At 38.1% G+C, this 19507-nt stretch overlaps 1 protein-coding gene across 1 annotated transcript in view; it reads right to left on the minus strand.

Moving 5' to 3' along the window:
* Positions 1 to 19507, minus strand: part of LOC134743058 (folliculin-interacting protein 2) — a 43545-nt gene that overhangs the window by 23062 nt on the left and 976 nt on the right. The window contains exons 2-4 of the mRNA XM_063676338.1: positions 10342 to 10525; positions 6027 to 6136; positions 3625 to 3794 (exon numbers count right to left, since the gene is read on the minus strand). Of these exons, the coding sequence (XP_063532408.1) occupies positions 3625 to 3794; positions 6027 to 6136; positions 10342 to 10525 (464 nt within the window). The remainder of the gene's footprint in view (positions 1 to 3624; positions 3795 to 6026; positions 6137 to 10341; positions 10526 to 19507) is intronic.

The raw sequence follows: 19507 nt of genomic DNA on the forward strand, positions 1-19507 counted from the left end.
AAAGACCAGATGGCACTTTTACGAGCACAGAAGAGGAAACTCTAGACTTGCTCAGAGGCACCCACTTCCCCGGTTCGTACACAACCAGTAACACACAGTTATGCGCCCAAAGGAATAATCAAATCCACAGGGCACGCAATATCGACTGGAATTTGGCAACTAATATCTTTAGACCAAACAAAATTAAATGGGCATTGGAAAAATTTAAACCATTTAAATCGGCAGGAGAAGACGGAGTGTTTCCAGCACTTTTACAGCAAGGACAGGACCTCCTCCTCCCGCATCTGGCCAGAATATTCCGAGCAAGTTTTGCGTGGGGAATTATACCAGATCAATGGACTAGGGTCAAGGTACGCTTCATACCGAAAGCAGGGAAAAAGGACTATTCACAACCTAAATCCTTCAGACCTATTAGTCTAACATCGTTCCTACTCAAAACGATGGAAAGAATCATTGATCAGCACATTAGAGCGAAATATCTGGTGGATAGACCACTAAGTGTAAACCAACATGCTTACCAAAAGGGGAAATCTACGGAGACTGCCCTACTCGACCTGGTTGACAAGGTGCAGAAAACCCTAGAGGAAAAGCAAACCGCTCTATGTGCGTTCCTTGACGTCGAGGGTGCTTTCGATAATACGCCCACAGAGACCATACTTAATGGTATGAAATCAAAGGGAGTAGACGAAACCACCACCAGATGGGTACATAGCATGCTCTCGAACAGAGTAGCCACTCTGACCCTCAATACTATAGAGCATGAATTTTATACCACAAAAGGGTGCCCACAAGGAGGCGTTCTATCCCCACTATTATGGACCCTAGCAGTGGACCAACTTCTTGCAATTATGTCAGGCCAAGACTATGACACACAAGGATATGCCGACGACCTTGTAGTCATTGTCAAAGGCCCTTGCCTCCACACTATATCCAACCTAATGCAAGGAGCTCTAAACACAATATTCAAATGGTGTAGAGAAAATGACCTGTCCATTAATCCGAGTAAGACGGTAATAGTACCATTTACAAGAAAACGGAAGCTTGAAAAGCTTACAGAACCAAGACTTAATGGACAAATAATACCGTTCTCAGAAGAGGTCAAGTATCTAGGGGTCACTTTCGACCAAAAGTTAACTTGGAACGCTCACCTGAGGAAAATTATACAAAAAGCGAAAATGGCCATGTGGTCATGCTGTCGAATGGCAGGAGCAAGATGGGGTATAAGACCCAAAATTGCTATGTGGTTATACACAGCGGTAGTGAGGCCCATTATAACCTACGCCTCCGCAGTCTGGTGTAACAAAACCAGCCAAAAGACGGCAATAGATACTCTAAACAGCCTGCAACGCATGGCTTGTTTAACAGTAACAGGCGCCTTCTCCTCGACACCGGGGGCGGCCCTCGATGCACTGCTGGACATTTTACCACTCCACTTGCAGGTGCAAAAGGAGGCCAAGCAGTGCGTCTACAGAATATGCACGCTAAACAGGCCAAAATGGCGCTCTCAAGCACTAACCAAGCTGAAGGCCTGGGTTTTTGCAAATAAAACCCTTAGCATGCCCACTGATGACACGCACACAGAATGTCAATTTATCAAACTGTTCTCAGTAGAAATACCTCCTAGAGACAAATGGACCAACGGCCAAATGTACTTTGAGGAGGGAAGCCATATTTGGTACACAGATGGTTCCAAGAAAGGCAATGATGTAGGATGTGGGATCTATGGTGAAAGACCTAAGCTCAGAGCTAGCGTCAGCATGGGCACACAGGCCTCAATCTTCCAGGCAGAAGTCTTCGCCATCAACAAATGTGCGGAGATCAACCTGGATAAAAACCTAAGACACCAACATATCTACATCAACTCAGACAGCCAGGCTGCTCTGCTGGCACTAGATTCACTTGAGTCAAACTCAAAACTAGTCCAGAACTGTAAAAACAACCTAAATGCACTGGCTAACTCCAACAAAGTCATACTTAGATGGGTACCAGGGCACTCCGACATTAACGGAAATGAAGAAGCGGACGAACTTGCTAGAAAGGGCGCAGACACAACCCTGGTCGGCCCAGAACCGTTCTGTGGAACCACAAAACGGGATGCATATTCTCTGCTCAGCAACTTAGAAAAAACGAGAGCAATCGATTGGTGGAAGTTCGTCAAAGGACAAAAACACTCGAAAGCTCTAATCAAAGGATTCAACAGCAAAGTTGCTAAGGAGCTTCTAGGGCTCAAAAGACACAAAACCTGCGCGGTGACTAGAATACTGACTGGACACTGCAAGTTGAACAAACACATGTTTCAAATAGGAAAGATACAAGATCCGACATGCAGGTTCTGCCAGGAGTCAGAGGAGACTGCAATGCACATTCTCTGTTCCTGTGGACCACTAATGTCAAAAAGAAGTACCTACTTAGGGCGGCACGTACTGCAACCCTATGAGGTACAGAACATTACGGCCCAAAGAATCTGGAATTTTCTGGATTCAACGGGCATTAGTAATGAGCTTTAAAGGGCCGTCACAATAGATCACTGTTTGGTCGACGTGACACTCAAAGGCCCACAACGCCCCAAATAATAATAATAATACCCTAAAAGCAAAGCATTTTCCTATGACAACATAGATAAGACGACATAAGGCGTGTAGTAGCATAATGGAGGGGGAACACTTCTGTGAAAATTTGAACCCTATTGTAATGCTATAAGACTTAAATACACAGTATAGAAGTGTCGTGCTGGTCGCGCTCTATTTACTTCTCCAACATGTAGCTTATTCTTATATAATTAGGACATTTACTAGACAGATTATGTTAGATGTAACTAATCAAATACAAAACAGATGCATGTTCGCGCAACCACGGCTCTACTTATTTTCTTTCTACACCGCTGCCCGCAACACACTTTGCGATGTTATTAGTGCAAATATGGACGCGTCACTTTGGTTTGCGCTATAAATGAAAAATATAACACGAATGTTTAGGCAAATATTCCAGTAGACGTAAATAGTAATTAGGAAACGTCAACGCATCGTCTTCTAACAATTAAGAAAGCTTATGACTTAGGTATGACTTTCAGCAGTCATTAACCACTCCCACGTTCCTCGGGCTAAAAATAGTTTAACAATGAATTGACCTTCCTACGAGTACCTAAATCTCAACATGTGTGTACACACTGTACACTTCTGTGATATAAGTACGAAATTTTACCTTACTGTACACCTCACGCGCGACTTCAAGGCAATACGGAACGGCCTTTCGGTTTACTGTTTCTGGATTCGTATTTACTCAAGTGTATTCGGCCTTTGTAAACAAGTAAAAACCAATATAAATCACATTAGGATAATTATATCGGCAATGGTTATATAATATAAGATAATGCAATAAAATCTGGCAAGGCCAATATGGCGATAAAATTCAAATTTCGATTTAATGATATCATATATAGTCTGTGGTCAGTCTGCCGAAATAGTCAATACAGAGTAGCGAGTTACACTTACAGCACTCAATATCACCTGAATTGAGCAACGAATATGTCGCGATATTAGGCGCTATACACGCAAGTAATTTATCTAAATGGAAGCTATATTTCTCTGCTAATAGTATGTAGAATCATAAAGACGGAATACGAACCCGAGTCTCCCCTGTCAATGGAAAAGCTCAGCGAGACCTCTTCTTTCTGCAGCGGCACGTTGAGAGGATTGGAACGCTCTCTGAGCTCAAAAGAGCTCGGCTCGACTTTACGATCAACTCTGCTTATACGACGGGATGTTGGCAAGCAGAACACTTTCGTACACATTAACCTGGACAAATAAAGACATTAATAATCTTTATAAACTGAAATAGATAACGTACGCCAAAGAAAAAGTGACCAAGCCCACCCACCTCCTCGATTCGATTCCCGCCTCGGCCACCGGTGGACTTGGTCACTTTTTCTTTCGCGTATGATATCTATTTCAGTTTATAATTTATATATAGTAGTGTGACTACTTAAAAAAAACCGGCCAAGTGCGAGTCGGACTCGCACACCAAGGGTTCCGTACCATTATCTATACTCATACTCATTTATTAATAATATTGTTACATATTACACGTCAAAAATTTAATTTAATTACATTTAATTACATGAGATAGATTAAATTATTTTAATTACATTTAATTACACGAGATAGATTACATTATTTTAAAGTTTTGGGTTGTGTAGGTACAAATATGTCAATTAAATTTTTACAATTGTGAGCCTTATCATATTAATTAGTATTGTTACACTAAAATTATTTTTTGGATGTCAATTAAATTATATATTGTAGAAGTCGTTCAGACTGTAAAAGGCATGGGAGAGGAGCCATTTCTTTAATTCACGCGCAAATGAGTTGGGCGATTCTATCGTGGTGATGACTTTTGGCAATTTGTTAAAAACTTTGGGGCCTAGCACCTGCATGGTCTTGGAGGACTTAGTCAGTCGGTAACATGCGGGCGTTCTTTGCTTCCTGACCCCGCCCGACGTTACTTAACTTCGGTCAAAAATCACGTTTGTTGTATGGGAGCCCCACTTAAATCTCTATTTTATTCTGTTTTTAGTATTTGTTGTTATAGCGGCAACCGAAATACATCATCTGTGAAAATTTCAGCTGTCTAGCTATCACAGATCACGAGATACAGCCTGGTGACAGACGGACAGCGAAGTCTTAGTAATAGGGTCCCGTTTTTACCCTTTGGGTACGGAACCCTAAAAACATCAAAATATTTTCATAAAGTAATTTGATTTGTTCCCTAGTTAGTTAATCTTTGATAAAAAGCAATTAAATAGCTTGTTTCAAAGTTAATGTATACCTATGTATATAAATGAATAATCATTTATCAATGCCCAATGAACTACACTTATGTAATAAAACGCGTACATAATGTAGGTACACAAACAAAGTAAATAGCTACACTAATAATGGCGTATTTTTCAGGAAATCGTACTGAAAGTGACAGAGTCGGACCACGCTAAGTTTTCATGCAAAGTGCTAGGTCAAGTATGGAGCTTAGAGGAATACTAGCTTTTGCCCGCGACTTCGTCTGCGTGGACTTAGTAACCCCAGCTAGAGTAAGAATAGCGCCTGGAGAAAGTCTTATAGCAATCATTCAATTTCAGCATAATATGCACGCAAATTATTAGGCAACTCTTTAATTATCTCAATTCCACCCCGCTTTTCACCCTCTTAAGGGATGATTTACGGGATAAAAACTATCCTATGTCCTTCCCCGGGACTCAAACTATCTCTACGCCAAATTTAAACTAAATCGGTTCAGCGGTTTAAGCGTGAAGAGGTAACACACAGACAGACAGACAGACAGACTTTCGCATTTATAATATTAGTATGGATAGCCTTTGCCCGCGACTACGTCTGCGAGGAATTAGTCATCTGGATAGCTTATTTTTTAACCAATCAGATATTTATCTGTACTAAAGGTAGGACCTTAAGCCTTAGGAGGACGTTGACGTAAGTATATGAAAGGTATCCTGGTGGACACTCCCTATAAGGGGAGGGGAGAGGAGAGGTTGTTGTTAAGATAAGCTAAGTCAAGTCGAGTCGAGTCAAGTCGAGTCGAGTCGAGTCGAAGCGAGTTGAGGCGAGGCGAGGAGAGAGGAGAGGAGGAGAGAGGAGGAGAGGAGGGAAGGTAAGAGAAGAGAAGAGATTTTTGGGGTCCCCGGGACTCAAACTACCTCCATACCCAATTTCATGTAAATCGGTTCAGTGCTTATTGATTCCCCATACAAATTTCCACCCCCCTTTTCACCCCCCTAAAGGGCGATTTCTGGAATAAACACTACCCTATATACCCGGGACTCGAACTATCTCTATGTAAAATTTCAACTCAATCGGTTCAGCGGTTTAAGCGTAAAGAGGCAACACAGACAGACAGACAGACTTTCGCATTTATAATATTAGTATGGATAGTATGGATGTATGGATTCTTACTGCCGAGTGTGTACTATGGTTAGCATAATCTGATTTTATTTTTACAGTAGATATGTATGTTTTTACCTTTTCGGTTCATCCATGATGTGAATCTTCAATACGCCTTTGCAGCTCATTGCAACTGCGCCGAATATCATCTCACCGAGTACGCTCGCATCTGCCGCTGGACCTTTATACTGGACAAAATAAACAATTACTAAACTTGAGCAATTAATAAAAACTATAAACTAAAGGAAAAACACAAGTTGTCTCTTTTGTACTCGAAAGCTAAGGAGGTGGAGAGTTAGTTTTGGTTGTCAATTGTATCGGCCAAAAGCGCTCCTAATGTAGACAATTTTTGTTCATTAGTTTCACTATTAGTATTTTTAACATTCGGGAAAAGAACAGACATATTAGAACCTTAACCTTTTTAATCTGTGTATATATGCCCCCAAACGAAGGAAATACAAGGGAAATGATTCGTGTCTAAGCAAATTTTGACATAGGTAGTTGTAGGGAACGGTGTATTAAACAAGATACTAACTAAATCTAAACATTGTTATGCCGAATATTCGTCGCTTCGACCGAGAGTCACCCAATATTCGGCCAAAACCACTATTCGTGGCATTTCTAATCCCGATACATGTTTTCTTTTCGTTTGGCGTTTGTCGATGTACGATTTTCATCTTGGCAAGGCCCCGTGGATTGTTAAATGCCAACTTTTAACGATTCGAAGAACAATTTTTTCTTAGCCTTACAAGTCTTACTACTCATACAATTAATTACTCCAACTAGGGAACAAATCAAATTATTTTATGAAATATTTTTTGATTTGCGTTTATTAAGTAAGTAGTCACACTACTACATATAAATTATAAACTGAAATAAAAAGCGGTGGCCGAGGCGGGAATCAAACCCGCGTCTGAAAACGCTTTCAGCTTACACGGCTAACGGCCTGACCATTTAGTGTACTGTTTATAATGAATTACTCTTTTGCCAGAGCCGTCCAAATCGTCTAACAGATTTCCTCATAATAAATCGTTACTGCTTTGGCATCAGAGTATAACGTTTATGCCACACAAATATTTGGAAAAGAAGTTAAAAATGGCATAACGTCTTATTTTAGTTTTCTCGTGTCCCGTGTGCTATTCATTACGTAAAGAAATCCCTAAAGTGACGTTTTCGTGAACATTAATTCAAGTAAGTCAATGTTTCATTATGATTTAAGTTTGTTTATTAAAGTATATCTAACAAACGAGTAGTGGGTCGAAGTGGCTGTTAATTTTATTAGTATTCTTTATACCCAACCATCAATGTTTGCACTTTTAAAAGCATTTTTTTTTTTAAGTTAAATTAAGTTTATTTAAATCAAAGATCGGGCGTTCCCTAAAAAAATACATAGCTATGAATAATAAGTATGAAACCTGCATATTATGAAATATGAAAAGCATTTGTAATTTCGTAGTATTTTCATTACAATAGAAAAGTGCCGCTTTGGCGTTTCACTTTCACAGCGAAAGGCTTTCCTTATTTAAACTAAAATTTCAATAACATTATCAACTTCACAATGACGTCAATAAAATCAACTGAAGCTTGCATAAAACAAATGTACTTTTGAGTGGCGCACATGCATTAGAGGTAGGTTATACCTATTCGTAAAGCATAAAACGAACAAAGAGCTCACGTGGTCCGCGTCCCGTGATGCGAGACAGAGTTTTATCTATGAAAACAAACTAGTTCCTCATCCCAGCTTACATGTACATTATCAAGGATTAACTACGTTATCAGTCATGGGTGTGCCATTTGAATAAGATAAAGATCACAGATATTAACATCACGTGTCACGTGCAACAATATTTGCACGCAGAATCAATAAAATATATTTGGTAGTTAATTCTGTAGATAATGAAAACCATCGAAGTTTAAGAACAGCAATTACAAGTAAACGTGTTGTTGCTTTGAGATAGTTAACGGCCAGAATGCAATTACAATATAAATAAATGAATATTTGGGGACAATCTTACACAGATCGATTTAGCCCCAAACTAAGCAAAGCTTAATTGTACTATCGGTAGGCGGTTTACTGTGCATTTAGTGGACTTCTTTAGTTGATCAAATCAAATTGTCAGTAAATAAGACCAAAAAGACTATACTCCTCCTTTTCTTTTGCGTGCTAGTACTAGTGTAAGACGATGTTTTACTTTTTCGTTCTAAAACTCCCAAATAGTAAATGGCATCCCAGTCATTTAGCCAACATAATAAAAGTATTTAAAAAAATTAAAATATTAAATTGTAATTTAATGAATAAAATAAGCAATTAATCTTATATTTTATTTTATTATTATGACTATAGTGCTAAATAACTTTAAAATCCATTTAATATCGTACAAACGTTTAACTGTGGATGTATAAGATTCTGTCTTTGCTCATTTACGCAAGTGTAAGGTTTAAAAAAATATTTTTGGTGTATTCCTTTTGGTTCCCTCCTAAAGAAATCATGTAAATACAATTCAACAAAAGAAATCAAGAATAATTTGTTTTAACAGTTTACTTACATCATTTTTGATAAAAAACGATTCAATGCGAGATTAGTAAAATTAGAACCATTACCAATTAGAAATAAATACACTATAAAATAAAGTGGTGGTGGTGGTAAGTGGTGGGGGAATAAAGACACTATTTTTCAATTTTGTCACCTAGTTGCTCGTGGGACGGGGACGCAGAGGAGTACACCACTTTTCTGCACTAGATCATAAACGTATCACTTTCTGCGCACTTCTTAGAACAACAACGACCCACTTTCAGAGCATGAGATATGAAATATATAGAACGACTTAATTAATCCATCACAAACATGTGATGTTCATAATAATTGCAATCAGTCTAAAATTACAGTATCCCACGATGTACGAGTAGTTCGTTAGTCCCACTTAGGCCTGCGGCTTTAATCAAAAAGGCTAACAACTGAGGCGGTCCATAAATAGAAGCTGTAAGTGAGAATAAACCCCGTAATTGAAGTCTCGTGACGCCATATCGACCAATTGTAATGTTATTTTTATATCGGTGTAAGCCATTTATACAAAGTCGCATGCGCTAATTCGGACGGATAGAGTATGATACATTTGGCCAGAGATCGCACGTGTGGCTGGCGAATCCATATCGCTCGGCATACAAATTCGGACTACGTTTGACTTAAGAGGAAAGGGGACGGCCGCTTCTCCAACGTAGTTTTCTTTCTGGAAAATATTTTTACACAATTTGATGTATATTAACCATAGCTTAGTTTGACTTTTTTCGATTTTTGGATTATTGTAAAAACTAGGAGCGAAAAACAGATTTCATGCAAATTTTTAAATGCTCCCAACTCTTATAATTAAAATAAACCTAAATGTCCTGTGACAACACTGACAACCGGCTCCGCTGTACCTACTCATCCGTATATAATGTTGTTATGCAAATAGACCGTCTCGTGGTCGTTAGGCAACCACGTGACGGTAGTATACGAGCAGATTAGCATAATTCAGTTACAGTTGCGGCTTAAATATTACGTAACGGTTCGACTGCCTACGAATCGTGAATTATTAATTTCCTCTGTGAAAACATTTGTACCGATAAAATAATAGTTTGTACAACGAGAACATAAAACAACCCATTTAGTCCGAGGCAATCTATAGGTGCGTACCGCCTGGCGAGGGTTATATAAGTAGGTAAAGAAGTTCGCTATGCAGCCTTTACTAGTCCATAAAGACGAATTTTACGGGCATGAAGAAGTATTTTCTAGGTATAAAAAAGGAAAGCGTTTTACTAACATCTCACTTGATTTGAGTGACGAATTTATTTATAAAGCACCAGCAGCGAGCCGTGTATAAACCCCTGCAGTTCCCAACTTCCCACCAGTTAAAGTTTGTTTATTAAGTACAAGAGATTCAAGCGCCGTATGCTACAGACCTCAGAAAAGTTGGCTGTTCATCTTATTAGCGATAAGAAAAACTAATCTAACTAATCTGTCTTTACGGGATATGTTGTGGTGTGCGTAACCTTACTCTGATGCCGATACCTATACCAACCAACCTCCAGCCAACCTCGTAGGAGAATCTAGCCAGTGACCGTTCACATTGGAGGCATATTGTGCAGACGCAGGTGCGTCAGTTTGAAGGGCGGCGCACAGAACTCGAAGCTAGGCGCGACGAGCTAAAGGCCATACCACCTGTGGCCATAAATTACAATTATGTCGGTCGGAGGGTCGCCGACCAGCAGCGAGTGTGGTCGCACATTCACTGCTAAAATTGGCTGTGTCAGTCACCTGAGAGCGCACCAACGACGCTCTTCATGACAGAATGCAGTAGTTGTGACACGGCTGGGAAGAGATGATGACGATGATAGTTGTCACATTATAACTTACCACGTAAGCGAATCCTTCTGCGACTTCCACGACGCACGGAAACGTATTGGTCTGCTTCGCGTCGGCATCTTTGCCCGCTGGTACTTTCTCTATAGTCGAAGAATCAAAGAGGAGTTTCCTCCCTCGCCAGTCGCATTCCTTGAATAGAAGCAAACGCACTTGCTTCGGTGTTATCTGGCAAGACCTGTTGACAATTGTAACATTTAAAATTAAATTAGAACAGGAGTCTCTAAACTACTTCCATAGCGGTCAGCGGAAAGGAAGCGGGATAGCCGAAAGCAAAAGGCGAACGGTATTAACGCTTAAATGCATGATTTTGTTCTTTTTGCCTGAAATTAATATAATATTTGATACATAATTGTTTACTGATTCTGGGAAAAAAAAATTAAAACAGATTTTCACTGCAGTGTTAGAATTTACATAGGCTAAACTATATCTATGTACATAAAAAACGCCTAAATCACATACTAAAAATCACACACATATTTTTTTAATCTAAAATACTGCGCAATTTTGAATAAAACATGTACCTAATACCTACCTACAAAAGTGTACCTATTAATTTACGATCAAAATAATTATACAGGACCAAATCAATTTTATCTAATTGTGCCTAAAATTATTTTTTTTTTGTTGTGTAGGCTGCATCTAATATCACTATGCATTTAAGGATTAAACTAATATTATTGATCCACACACCGACAAACTGTACGGATTTCCAAGATAACAATATAAGCCCAATATATTCGAAAAAACTGACATGTAGCCTGCGAAAGTGACAGCAACCATAAAAGCCAAGTTTTGAGCCTCTGGATCCCTGAGTCCTACGTTAAAGGTTATGTTTGTCCTATTTTCTTGAATCGGTACAGCGAGTTAAGCGTCAAGAGATAACAGACAAACTGACAAGACTTACTTTTGCACTTATAATATTAGTAGGGGTTAGTGTGATATGTATAAACCATATCAAAAATTCCCAAATAGATTTTTTATTCAAATATTTTGAAAGCCACACACTACTGGGTTAACTGGGCTAATATAATTTCTAACTCTATTATAACCACTTTCAAGAAACACGCCGAATTACTAGTCGTCCAAAAACCCTATTCCTACCTATAAAAGCAAAGCTTGAATATAACAATTAAGTCAAACTTAATTTTCCAATTTGCCTGAAACTGAGAGCTGGGCAATAAAATAACATGCTTAATTTCTTACACGAAATTTTCGGGGGTTGGCAACTGTCAAAGGTTTGCAGAGATGGCGCCATCATAGCTTGCCCCTTTTTCTATGAGATTTGGCTTAAAGGGCTGGCATCCAGTCCAGGGCATTAAAAAAACAAAAATTTGACACAATTCTAGGGGTCGACGGGGCAAGCTATGCTGGCGCCATCTGCTAAACACTTCGACCGGCCAACCCCAATATGCAGGTAAGTTTGACGTGGACGCTTTTGCTAACCAAAACCAGTACAGAAGCTTCAAGAGTTTTATAGGTATGCAATATGCATGTGTGCGCGTACACACACATAAAGGTAAGTACACCAAAAATATGCTTCGGGCCTTCGTGTCGACGTTTTTGACATTTACTCGCCAATTTCCTCTATATATTTTGTCTCCTCTCTATCGCTCTTGCATATTCGGGGGATATATGTATTTGAAATTTCCTGCAGTAATAATGCATTCGACTGCAGCAGTATTGCAGCACGACAATACTGCCGACATCGATTTTGACATTTGCAACAGTAAGGTAGTAATGTCGCGCTGCAATATTACTGTCGACTGCATTACTTCCGCAAATGTAAAAAATCTGGGCAGCAACATCGATTTTGATTTGCATTACTGCAGGAAATGTCAAATACATAGGTCCTACGAGGAATTTAATGTTTTGATAAAATATAATTAAAAAAACTGAAGATGATGTGGCGTATTTACAGAAACCCTTATATAATATCATATATTTTTTTAAGATGAATCTCTTATTAAAAACTGCCTTAGTAATTATAACTTTATAGGTAGAAAAACTCCGCGAGCCCTTACAAATTGCTAGTATTAGCAAAAAGCAGAGATTTTAAAGTATTATGTACATATATACATAATACTTACCATTCATAAGTGCTTGTTGCTAGGCCTACATTAATAAAGTATGTATAATTGAACTTGAGTGTGAACTGAATAAAAATAAACTTTGACACAATGACTTTAAATTCAATTAAAATAGCCACGTTATCTTATCATTCACTAACACTTTGTATCTTATCTTGTTGATTTGAGTTATGTTTAACTTCCTTACTTAAATAACCCCTTGAGTTCCGCGGACGCGATTTTGCGTCAGTATCACCCACAATTCAAATTAAAATTTTATATATTAAGGTCGTCCTTTGCTTAGGAAATTTAGAGCCCTAGAATTCAAAAAATAAGAATACCATTTGTCTACGGTTAATTGGTATAATGTAAGCAGTATACTTTTGATTAATAAAAACAAAGTTCATCAAAGATAACCTAATGAACATGTGAGTTGGTTGCTAAGTGCTGATAATTGATAATTGTTATCCCTACTAATATTATACGTAAATGCAAAAGTAACTCTGTCTGTATGTCTCTTACTTTTCACACATTAAAGCTGAATAAAGGTGAAATTTAGTATGAAGATAGTTTTAATCCCAGGAAAGGACAGAAGTTTTAATCACAGAAATTCTTAAATAAAAAATAAATTCCTTAATAATAATAAAATACCATAAGGGGTGAAATTTACAATGGAAATGGGATATAGAAGTACTTTTTATGCAGAGAAGGTCACATGCAGAAGCTAGTAATTTAATATACAGTATACTATTAAATTATACTATGTATAAAGAACTCTAAAAATAGTATTTTATACAATCGTGATATAATAGAGAGCTTTTCAGTCGAGTACCGTGTTTAAGCAACGAAGCTTGCTGAGTTGCTAAAGTAAGGTACGAGATTGAAAAGCTTGATTATATCACTATTGTATACAATACTTTTTCTACGAGACAAAAAAATAATACTTTCAACTAGTAGAATCATATAGGTAAACAAACCAAAAGTATACAGCTAAGATACGCGAGCTACCGCAGCCCGCGATACCTTCATACTCGTACGCGCCCTGGCCGCCGGGCCCAGCGCCCCCGGCGGGTTGGTCAACGACACCTCCTAATAAATCATGAGGCCCTGGTACCTGCTGCTTGCTAAATTCAATTTTAAGACAGTTTTTTTCTCGATTTTGGCCTCCGTAGCCTATGGAGACTAACAAGCAATGCTAAGCGGTTTTCGTAGAGTATGGATGTTGCCATATGAAGGGTGCGCAAATGCGCGTTTCTGACTTATGAAGCAATTGTTTCTACTACAACATAAAATAAAATGTTTTTGTTGGCCAACCAATCACAAAGCAGATGCGACGCAGCAGCGTGTTTAAGTAGGCTAATTTGCATTGAATCGAGTCTCCTTAAACAAGAAGTATTTTAGTAGTAGTAGTAGTAAATCACTTTATTGTACAAAACAAAAATTGTTAACATGAAATTCATATAAATTTAGGTACAAAGGCGAGCTTATCCCTATAAGGGATTTCTTCCGGCTAACCTTAGAGTAAATGAGTGGAAAATTCGAATTAGATAGATAGACAAACTTACAGAACATACAATAATATTTAAAAAGGAAAACTACAATATTAACGTCTACAAATAACTAAAATACATCAATAGCATTATGCAATAAAATAAATATGTACTAGCATACATAAATATATAGTACTAAATAAATATTAAATAAATAAATATATATATATTTATTTATTTTGTATTTTATCGAAATGTATGAAGTTCTATTTTCAAAATTTTTATAATTGACTAAACCATATTGATAAAATTCTTATGCTTAAGTTGGAAGTGCCATAGAATATCCAACGTTAGAAAGAGTAAGGTTGTAGTTTTGCATATGAAGTTGTAATACACAGATTATTACTCAACGAGTAGAAAAATATTCTAATAATATTCTGACTCATGCAAAACTTAGTTATAACATAAATCTGATTAGACTTATTTAAAATTTATTGTTTAGTAGGTTTTGTTCAGTATTGGTATGCATTTAGAATCCAATAAGACAGGCACTCTCAAAGTGTGCTCTGTGGACCCCTAGGGCTCCGCAAAGCCTCTGTTGGGGCTTTGCATGAATACTTATAATAATAAGTATTATATCGCAATATTATCACCGAAATTCGGGAGAGCACATGTGCTTACGTACCTGACAAATCCAGACTGGTTTTGTAGGGGTACCCTCATATTTCAATACACTACATGCCTTCCCCTCGAGATAGTTCACTAAAACTAACTTTCACTAATCACTGATAGTTCACTAACACTAAGTTTCACTGTTCATTGGTAATTCACTAATACTATTCAATTGTCTGTTACAAGGTCCTTACACTCTATCATATATATTTATACTAAAACTATAATCGTTCATCGTCTACAAGTCTTGGTTTGAATCTTCAGTCTGTTCATAATCAGACTCTGACAGACTCTCATAGGCATCTAGGGCTAATCTCTTGGCTTCCATGTTTTGTGGTGATGAAGGTGATCTTGTTCGTTTGTTGGTTGGCGGTATGCGTTGTTGGCTCTGGTTAAACGTATAATCCTGAGGCCCAGAAACCCCTATGATATCAGCCCACTGTGAGGCCGGTGGAGTAGCATTTACTTTTACATTAATATCCTCATCCTCATCACTATCTTCACATGTTTTATTCACCTCCGTGTCCTGTAAAACTTCACGACCAGTATCTTCCGATGTATTCTGGCGGATATCTCTCGCCTCTCCCCCATGACCTTGTATCTGATTAATATGTCTTTTCATCAGCTTCCCATTCCATCTTATTATATACCTACAAATGCCTTGTCTCTTCTCTATGACTCCTTTCAACCAGCGTGGTCCTGAACTGTAATTCCGGAAATACACTGTCTGTCCCGTTTGAAATGAACGTACTTCAGTGTTTTCATTCTCCTCGCATACTTCCACTTTCTCTTGATTCTTAAAAGTGAGAGGATTTAAGTGGTCAAACTTTGTTCTGAAACGTCTATTATTCAAAAGTTCCGCCGGTGATTTGTCGCTAGTACTATTTGGTGTAGTACGTAACCCATAAAGTATTGTAGGTAATTTAACGTGCCATGGAAGTGTCGACTGTTTCCTCAATTTATTTTTAACTGTTTGAACCGTCCTCTCGGCCTGTCCATTAGACGCCGGATGGTAAGGTGGTGTCAACACTTGTCTTATCCCATTTGTTGATAGGAATTCTTTAAAGTGATCTGAAATAAAACTTCTGCCATTATCACTGACCAAGGTGTCTGGTAACCCTTGTTCTGCAAATATATCCCTTAATACATTTATTAATGTCAATGAACTCATATCCGGAACAATCTTAACTTCAGGCCATTTTGAATAAGCATCGATCAGTATGAGAAATGTTTTACCTTGAAATGGGCCCGCATAATCAACATGCAACCGTGACCAAGCCTTCTCCGGTCTTATCCACTTATGGCTCACTTGGGAAGGCATATTCCTGTTTTCAGCACAGGTTTCGCATCTTTTAACCAAATTCTCAATTTCTTTGTCTATGGCCGGCCACCAAAAATAACTTCGGGCTAAGGCTTTTGTTATTACTATTCCGTCATGATTGGAGTGTAATTCTTGTAGGATATATGGTCTCATTTTGACTGGTATAATTACCCGATTACCCCACAAAACACAATTTTTATACTCTGACATCTCATTTCGTTTCTGCCAGTACACTTTATATTCTACATCCACTTTGCTAGGCCACCCGTTCCGAATCCAGTATAATATTTTGCTCAGTGTATTATCTTTAACTGTTAGTTTAGCCACTTCATTTGCTGACAGTTCCAGGTCTGTCGGAGTTTCTTCTATAAGCAGGACTCCTAAGTATTCTTCTTCCGACGACTGGTCACGGGACGGCCACCTGCTTAAAGCATCAGCGTTTCCTAGTTTTTTACCTTCCACATATTGTATGGAGTAATCATAGGAGTTCAACAGCAAGGCCCAGCGAAGCATTCTCGGAGATATGACATTAGGAATGGGTTTTTTAGGTTCAAACAACCCCAATAACGGTTTATGATCGGTTCTGATCGTAATCTTCCGGCCACTAATAAACTGGTGGAATTTCTTAAGACCAAATACTATAGCTGCTGCCTCTTTGTCTATCTGACCATAATTCCTCTCATGAACATTCATGGTCCTTGAAGCAAACATAACCGGTCTGACAGATCCATCTTTCATCACGTGTTCCAAAACAGCGCCCAAGCCAAATTGTGACGCATCACAAGACATCCTTATCTCTTTATTCACATCGTAATGGACTAGAGTGTCAGTACTCGACAACATCTTGCGCAACTTTTCAAATGCCTTCTGATGCTGTATAGTCCACTGCCATTTCACATCTTTATTTAACAACTTATACAGCGGTTCAGCAATATTAGCTTTGTGTGGTAAAAACCGATCATAAAAATTAAGCAATCCTAAGAAAGCTTGGAGCTCTTTTACATTACTTGGGGCCGGTGTACCCTCAATTGCATGTATTTTATCTTCACAAGGATGTATACCACATTCATCAATGAGGAATCCTAAAAATTTCACACTTCTTACTGCAAAATTACACTTTTCCTTGTTTACCCTTAGGCCAGCTTCTTGTAATTTCTTTAAGACCATTTCTAACCTGGAGTTATGCTCAGCAACATCTGTGCCACTTATAACAATATCATCTAGTAACACAGCTATCCCCCTTATTCCTGTAAGCAAGGAAGACATTAGTCTTTGAAAGATGCCTGGACACGCTTTAACCCCAAAAGCTAGACGTTTCATTTTATAAAGGCCTTTCGGTGTATTTATTGTTAATAGCTGTGCTGTTGCCTCGTCCACACTAACTTGAGTGTATGCCCTTTCCAAATCAATTTTGCTGAAAATCGTGCCACCCTGTATGGCTGTGAAAGCCTCATCTAGAGTAGGCAGAGGATATGTATCAGTGTCGGTCACCATATTTACTGTAGACCTATAGTCACCACAAAGCCTTACATTACCATTCGGTTTCAGAACTGGTACTATAGGGGTAGCCCACTCGGAGTGTGCAATTGGCTCCAAAACTCCTTCCTCTACTAGTCTGTCTATTTCCTTAATTACTCTTTCCCTCAAAGCAAAAGGAATGGGTCTACTTTTCAAAAACTTGGGCACCGCTCCTTCTCTCGGTGTAATCTTCACTAATGGGCCTTTATACTTTCCCAAACCTTCCTGAAAAACATCGCTATATGTCTGTAGGAGCCCTTTAATTTCCTCGCTGTTTATTTTCAGATGCATGACTCCTTGAACCCGTATGCCGAATGGCTGAAACCAATTTCGCCCTAAGAGGCTGGGTCCGTTACCTCTGGCTATATACATTATAAGATTATTTTGTAAACCCTTAAAAGAAGCTTGCACTTGAATTTTCCCCAATATTCTTAATTGGCTATCTGTCCATGTAGTCAATGCAATATCATCTTCCTCTAATACAGGTAATTTCCCTTTCCAAATGAGTCTGGCTGTCACTTCAGAAATTAGAGTAAATGCACATCCCGTATCAACTTCCATGTCAATAATAGACCCCTCAATTGACACCTTTACCATAATGGGGTCAACTTTATTTTCTCTAACATTGTTTACATTTGCATATAATCCATTACAATTTGATTTATGTCCATCATCCTGTTTATTTTTTGTAAGACAGACTGCCTCAATGTGGCCAGTTCTGCCACACGCATTACATCTACTCCAACGGAATCTGCACTCTCCTCTGTGTTGCCTACCACACCTGAAGCATGGTTTATTCTGTTTGTCAACCTTTTTGTTAGTGATTTTGTTTACTTCCATGGGTTCATCTACCTCCACATTTGGTTTAGATGGTCCTGGCACTACAATAATACTGGAATCAAATGTGGCACTCTCATGTGAAAATGCTATCTCAGTTGCTTGAGTAAATGTCAGCTTCTCACATTGTAACAATTTCCTTTGAACCTCTTTGCTCCTAATACCACATACCAACCGATCTCGTAAAGTTCGGTCTAAGTCTGTAAAATTGCAATGAATACTCATTTTCCTTAAATTTGCCACATAATCTCTAACCTTCTCCCCCTCTTCTTGATTTCTTGAGTGAAACTTAAAAGATTCTACAATCTCATTAGGTGTGGGGTGGAAATGAGCCTTCAAAAATATCAAAATTTGTTTATAGGTTATGTCCCCTATACTTATCGGAGATGACAAAGAAACTATTAAGTCAAATAGTTGAGAGCCACACACCGCCAACAAATTCGCCTTCTTCTTGACGTCATCCACAATATCATTTGCACTTAAACAGAATTCAAACCTTGTAATGTAGTTTTCCCAGCAGCCATGACCCATATCAAATTCACCAAATTTAATACCCATTTTTTTGCACTTTGCACTTACAACTTCACAAAAAGTCACTAACACAGTCTAATACACGCTTTTACTACCGATTTGCCTCGTCGCCACTATTATATCGCAATATTATCACCGAAATTCGGGAGAGCACATGTGCTTACGTACCTGACAAATCCAGACTGGTTTTGTAGGGGTACCCTCATATTTCAATACACTACAATAAGAAAAAAACCAGCTGTGTTATAGGTATATCTGCTCTGGTACACAGTGACGAAAACGAAAAATTAATATTTTGGGGCTCCATCACAAAAAAAGTTTGAGAACCGCTGCTTTAAGAAATGTTATTGCTACTCATTCTAACTAAAATTACATATCAATAATCTTATTTAGACATTATAAACTTTCTGAATATTTAAATTAAAAATTACACTATGCAGAACCGTTATTCACTTAGCTTTTATCATTCAAGATATAGCTTCACCTGATTGTAAGAAAGTTCATAATGGATAACATTTAATGTCATATCTTACATTTAATATGGAACTAACAAAAAACTTTCCCCTAGAAGATTCTCAACAAGCATTAGTGTCACTTTGTTTTTGACAGATTTAATGAAAGAAAACATGTTTTCAACAGTATTACTTTTAAGCACTGTCAAGCATTAGAGATTGATAAATATTAGCATATTTTTATCAATCACTTAATAAACATTCATATGG

The sequence above is a fragment of the Cydia strobilella genome, chromosome 7 (genome assembly GCF_947568885.1).
Source record: "Cydia strobilella chromosome 7, ilCydStro3.1, whole genome shotgun sequence".
Taxonomy (NCBI): domain Eukaryota; kingdom Metazoa; phylum Arthropoda; class Insecta; order Lepidoptera; family Tortricidae; genus Cydia; species Cydia strobilella.